Raw genomic sequence first — 6,498 nt, forward strand, 5'->3', positions numbered from 1 at the left:
CCCCGAGCATCTGCATGCAAACAGGCAAAGTTCAGTAAAGCATTTACAGCCTAGCCTTGATTTACTATTTGGCTTTCTGTTCTGTACTACTTCTGAAATCACAGCACGTGTAACTGTGCAAGGGAATCTATACGCTCTTTTGCTGCTTCAGTTGTTAAAACATCCACAATTTTCCTAAATAAATGCTTAGGATCTTCCTGGTGAATGTCTCAGTCCTGCCGGCTGAGATTGCTGGCTGCTTTACATATCCCGCTTGGTGAACAACCCCCAGCCCTCTAAAGAAAGCAAAAAAGTCCGTGATTTACTCTCATCACTCTCATGCTTTGTCTCCAGCGAAATCTAATGCAGTTGTCATTCAAATACTTCAGTTCAGCACGAGACCTCAATTTAGCTCTTAAATGGTAAAAGCAAAAAAGGTCTTTTTAACCTGGTGTTTTAGAGACCTTACTATACACGCAGCCTGACAAGATTCTCCAGCACACTAAGAAGCTAGATCTCCATATACAGTCTTAGAAGAAATCAGCTGGAAATAACTGTGGGCACTGAAGATGCAAAATACTTTAAATACCATTTTATGTGCTGCCCATGCAACATTAAATAGCTACAGCTCTCGCTTTTTCCAATAGTATGAAAAACGGTATTATTAATCCCACTCTTCATCCCATGATGAGTACATTTTTAAACTTACCCCAGGCTAGTTGAAGATCCTTCAGCACTGGCAGTCGCCAGAGTTGGGAATTAGCACTGTGCAAGAAAGGAGGGAGAGAGGAGAGCAATGGTGGCTTGACGTTTCCCAGGACGGGACTGTCACATGCTAATCACTGATTTGAAACACAAGCATAGCAAGTGCCTTCTAATTATGTAATCTTCAGGTCACATCCTTGCATCCCCATGCAAAAATCAGGACTGTGTGCTTGGAAGAAGATGATACTGCCTTTTTTTTTTTCCTTTTTAATTAGAATTGCGGACTGCTCCGAAGGGCGGGTGAGAAGCCTTGTGAAGGGACAGGCGGAGGGGGCCGTGTGCTGAGAGCCGGCAGCTGATGGGGTCTCTGCTACTTTGCTGAGCTCAGAGGCTCTTAAGTACCTCCTGCAGCAGCCAAGCAAGGCAGCCCGCAGTTGGGGACAAGGAGACAGGACCAGCTCCTCCCCATTTTCCCTGACACCCTCAGCCTCCTACAGTGTACGGCCTCACTAGGGGTACCAAGGCCAAGAGGGCTCCCCTTCTTTCATTCAGGGGTCAAGAGCAAGGTTGTCAAAGTAGCCAAGGCAGGGGAGCACCAACCACCAGCACTCGTGTATTTTCTGTGGCTTGCTAGATCATGAAAATTTTCCTTTGAGTAAAAAAAAAAAAAAACAGGCTTGGAGGGAGGTGGGAGAGAGAGTGGGAGGCAGCAGCCCTCCATACCTGCTCCATTTCTTCACTGAGGTCCTGCTGGGCTTTTTGCTTCAAAGGGCATCAAAAAAGCATGGGCAGAATGCAGGTAACCCAAGACCAGGGGTGTCAGGAAAATGTTTGAGCCAGTCCAGTGAGTTACTCTGAAGCCTAAGAGCCGGGAGACGTAAAGGAGGAAGAACAGTAACAAAAGGCAGGCTATTTTCTCCCTGAAAGACAAAGATCTGCTTCAAAGATACCCTTCAGGCAGAAAACCTGAAATGCAAAAGCGCACAGCCAAAATCAGTATAATTGCTGCACAGCACAGATAAACATGGTGATGCAGATTCCTAGCAAAGGAGCTGAAAGGACAGGCTTGTAGATTAACAGAAGACGCTTCTACCTCTGAAGCCAAGGACTAGGGACAGTGGACACCACGTTCCTTTTTTGCAGCTGACTATTTCAGGAGCAAAGCACAACAAAATTGAACAAAATAAATGATAACTCTGAAGGAGTTTGCTGGAAAGTGCATTTTTGGTGGGTCAAAGATACCTGCAAATTCAACAAACAGCTCAAGCTAGGAAAGATATTTTTTTTTTTTTAATAAATAAAAATGTTTAACTTCATGAATCTATGAACAAAACATTTCAAATAGGGATTTTCCTACAAGCAGCTTCAAGAAAAAGGGCTGAAGGGCATTATATTGCCAAACGATCCACAAGCTGATCAGTCCCACGCTATAGCCTGTAAAAGTTTTGACCTACAAAGCATGCAGGTTAGACAGCCAAGGAACATCTTCCTTTCTTTGCAAAACTGTATTTATACTAACATTCTCCCAACATGTAGCCTTTGCAGGAAAAACTTCATAGTCCCAGTCATGATTTGAAGTTACCAGGGATTCAGTCCTATGAAGTTTATCCTGACTTTCATTAGGGCACCTTAAAGATGTGTCCTGTGTGATCTTCTTGCTGTAAAAATCCATCCTGTCTCACGCTTTCCCTATCCCACTACATGCTGTTATGATGAAGTGCAAGGACTTACAGCCTTGTGTAAAAAAAGTAACTGCCATGTGAATTCAGTCCCCATAAACCACGTAGTTCTAGTGATCTTTGAAAGCTGTGATCAAGCTCATTGTTATACCTGAAAACTACTATAAAGAAGAAATATCGATGCATGAGCATCCCTTCAAAATGAGGGGAAAATAACTTCTAAAATCAATTGCTGGAGATTTGTTTCCCTTAAAACACAAAGCCACCTAGCAGTCACAGCAAGTTGCTATGGTGCTGCCTATTTATGTTCTCTCATGAAAGCTGCAGTGATCTGGTGAACTGACACCTCTCTCATGTGAGTAGGTGGAAACCAGCAATCCTGAAATTTGGCAAAACAGCCTGCATTAGGCTGTCAGGGGGTGGTGCGTAGTAACAGTCACAAACCATCATCAAAAAGGAGCAGTCTTAATTCACTGGTGAAGATGGCAGTGGCTGGCAACGATTGGATCTCCGCTGTCGAGGGTGTATCTACATCAGCATTTCAGTTAGTTGAAATCACAAGCCAGCTGGTTTTCTCTACAGAGCAACTACTAGCGACACGTGCTGTGAAGGCCCCTTTGCGATGAGCTGTGTTTTCACAGGAGGGTAGAGGCATCACCCTAAGATTTTTGAGAGAAAATGGCTGTAAAGCTACCTATGAGATCTACTGCTGAATGCCCTCACTGAAGTGATGAGTACTTGCAGGTTTAGCCTTCATGCAGAATTTGCGTCTGTCATTTAGTATGACAGTAAAAGGTAGAAGCTCTGTAGCAAATTTCAACATGCCACTGTAATAGAGATGTAACTTAATCAGTTCTAAAGTGTTGACATAAATGTCTTTAATTTCTCCCCAAATGTTTCAGTTTGTCATACAGGTTCCCATTTTGTATCCAGGTATGTTCTGTAATACATATTTCATTTGGTGTCTGATCATTTAAAAATCATTCTAGTGCTATTGTAGCTATTCTTTCTGCTCAGCAGGGTAAGACAGAGCTTTTTTTTCTGATGAAAGACCTCATATTAACAAACATACATTTTAGATTTATTTCAGATACTGGACTGGAGAGGCACTTCCAAGAAGAATTAAACCTAAATCAAACAAATTTGACAGAGAAGTCATTTAAGGAGAATAAAGATGAACGTTCTTGTGTCAATTTTTACGGTTAGTTTTCTCATTAAATCTGTTTTGTGGATTATGAAGTGGGTATCAACTTCTTGGTTTAGGACAAGATGGTATCTTAGCAATTCAAAACATGCACCTTTATTCAAAAGAAATTAACCCAGCTGGTGTTTATGAGTGGCAGTAAAACATTTTATTCTGAGTGATGAAAATAAACCTCCACTTTCTCCCATCTCTCTGAAATTTGTACTTTACCTCAAAACACAAACTTTGCAAACTATCAGCGCAAATCGGCTCTGTATTTCTGCATGCATCTGTAGGCAGACAGCTTGAAACAACAACTCTGCAAGGGGCTGAACTGCTCTGCTTCTCTGAACTCTGCCTGGGCCCAGAGACCTGGTAACAAAAAGTGTGTGGGTGGAATAACCATCTTGAAAACTTCTGATTAGGAATGAATCACAGACTTTTGACTGATCTCATGAAAAGCATACCACTGGGATCAGCAATCTCAGATACCCAGTGCAAGTTTCACTGGTAGCAAAAGAAACCTACTCCCATGCTGGGTGAATTTTATTTGGACTTTCCAGTTTATGAAATCAAAACTAAAGACTACATGACTCTCCCACTCCAAACATACTTGTTCTCATTGAATAGTCCAATGTGCTTTGCTCCATTTGGAAATGTGTAGGTTCCAGCCCCATGAAACACGTTGTCTTTGAACTCACCTTCGTAAACTGCCCCAGAAGGATGTTCTAGCCTTCCAGTACCATTCATCTGCATTTAATGAGAGAGGAAGGACAAAGAAAATCATTAATGTTTATGCTTACAGTATTATTTCATTCCATTATATCCTTTCAGATTGCTGCCTTTGAGTCTGCTATCCTATTCCGATATGATAGTGCAGATGAAAATGACTATTCTGTCAGATTTAGACAGGTTCCTGCTTCTACAAGGTTTTCAGGCGAGAGCTTAGAAGTTTTTGGCCAGTCACAGTGCCCAGTAAACCCCTCCTCTGCCGGTAGTCTCACAGGATCTTAATAATATATGCAGTACAGAACTGCTGTCCCCAGCCCTGCAAATAACTCATCTACCCTGACAGCCTGAGGGGTTAATTAAATTTTCCAGAATTTCTTACTGTGGATCAAGGCAAAGCAAGTCTTTCATTTGTTCAGCCTGGGCCACTAAGCCATGCCTCGGGGTTTAAATCTGTGCTGTAAAGCACTTCTCTGCCATAATCTTAATTCTTACCATTGCACCAATATTTTTGTAAGGCACTGAAAAAAAGGCCAGACTAGATCCAATAAAACCACAAGACGCTGTTTCCTAATTGCAGACCCCGATTTGTCTCGTTTCAAGGACTGTCTCCTCTCCAGCATCAACAAAATAAGCAATTTTCCTATACTTACGAATTCATTCCTGGGGAACCGAGTAACCAAGGGTAGCCAGGCAATGGTGTAACTGTAGATGGGCAGAGCTCCCCTGTTTTGTTGGAGAGGGGTGGTGGTGTGTGTGGCATATATACACACGCAGGAGTGCCATGCCCAGCCTGCTATGTGTGCACAGCCCGTTCATGCAGGGCTTTCATGGTGACTGTGCTGTGCTGGGCACCACCGGTGCCCCACTGCCTGAATGTTTCACCAGAGCCTGCCTGCTGGCAATAGCCAGTGTGCTTGCAGGAGCCTCAGGAGGCTGCAGGACATCTGAAGACCCCACACGTCTCAAGTCTTCAGCCTGGCCTGTGACAAGATTCCCAGATGGAAGAAGAGCCTGCAGCGCTGGTCTGATCCTTCTCAGGTTCTCACCCTCCTTGCTGTGTCCTTTTAAGGGTGGGTACAGTGGGCATGCTCCATTCCAAACCCAGAGAAAGTTTAAAAGGGAGGAATACCTTGTCATTTTTTCCAGCTGCTCGTGTACATAGTTCCGTTGGCGCCGGTGTGGACTCCAGGACCATTCCTCTTAAGCACACCCTCAGGTGTACTTTTGCACTCCCCCTCTAGAAAATGAGAGTAGCGGAAGACAGGTATTTTCACTTCAAGACAGAGACCCATTCTTCTACCCCTCCGAGGGAGGTGGGGAGCCGGCGTGGGACAGAGCAGACCCCCGTGGCTGTGGCTGTCTACAGGAGGACCCTGACGAAACACCCCCACGGCAGCTTCCACGTGTCTGGGAGGGGCTTCTACACAGCCAAAGCAGCGTGTTACTTGGGCAATCGTCCGGTTTTGGCTGGTTAATTATTTCCCCCCCCCCCCTGAAACCGCGGTGTGACACAGGTTGTTCAGACGGCTTGTGGAGTCTCTGTCCGTGGAGATATTGGAGACCTGAAGGGATGCAGTGTAGGGCAGCCACGGTGGGTCTCCAGAGGGGCCTCCCCACCTCAGCTGCGCAGCTTTGGGGCCACTTGTTCCTCATGTAACCCTCCCCCTGACACTGGCATAGATTTCCTCCGTTTGCATCCCATACACTCGGTTTTACAAAAGGAACTAGCACCTACCCAGAGCTTCTTACTGTACTTGTCTTTATTTGGGAGCATGAAAGCCACTTTAAAAACCGCAGCTTCTGTTGAGAAAGAAACCACACGTGTCAGTGTTACAACTGTCGACTGAAATTCAAATACATTAAATGTACTTTTTTTTTTTTTTTTTCCAAATACACCGCAGCTTGAAACGGCACATAATTATCAGCCTGCAATTGTTTCTAAGGGAGGCCTCAGCCCTGCCCGCGGCCCGCGGAAGGCGTTACCCTCCGTGGTTGCTAGGCGGAAGTGCCGGCCGTTGCTAGGGAGGTGGGCACCCCGGAAGTGAAACCCGAGCGCTTCCGGGTCAGGGGAAGCAGCGCCGGGCCGGTACGGAGTGGCTCGGAGGGGGGAGGTATGGTTGTCCCCGGCGATGTAGAGGGGGGCGGTGGAGTCCCCAGGAGGACGAGATTGCGCCGTGGAGAGCGGGGACGGAGGGAGGGAGGGCCGTGATGGCGCCCGGG

General features: G+C 45.5%; 1 protein-coding gene across 1 annotated transcript in view; it reads right to left on the reverse strand.

The window, feature by feature from the left end:
* Positions 1-3,066: 3,066 nt before the first annotated feature.
* MORN2 (MORN repeat containing 2) overlaps positions 3,067-6,498 on the reverse strand; it is a 4,079-nt gene continuing 647 nt past the window's right edge. The window contains 5 exon segments of the mRNA XM_009892518.1: positions 3,067-3,190; positions 4,160-4,296; positions 5,408-5,419; positions 5,421-5,515; positions 6,028-6,078. Of these exon segments, the coding sequence (XP_009890820.1) occupies positions 3,067-3,190; positions 4,160-4,296; positions 5,408-5,419; positions 5,421-5,515; positions 6,028-6,078 (419 nt within the window).

The sequence above is a fragment of the Charadrius vociferus genome, unplaced genomic scaffold (assembly GCF_000708025.1).
Source record: "Charadrius vociferus isolate BGI_N301 unplaced genomic scaffold, ASM70802v2 scaffold139, whole genome shotgun sequence".
NCBI lineage: Eukaryota > Metazoa > Chordata > Aves > Charadriiformes > Charadriidae > Charadrius > Charadrius vociferus.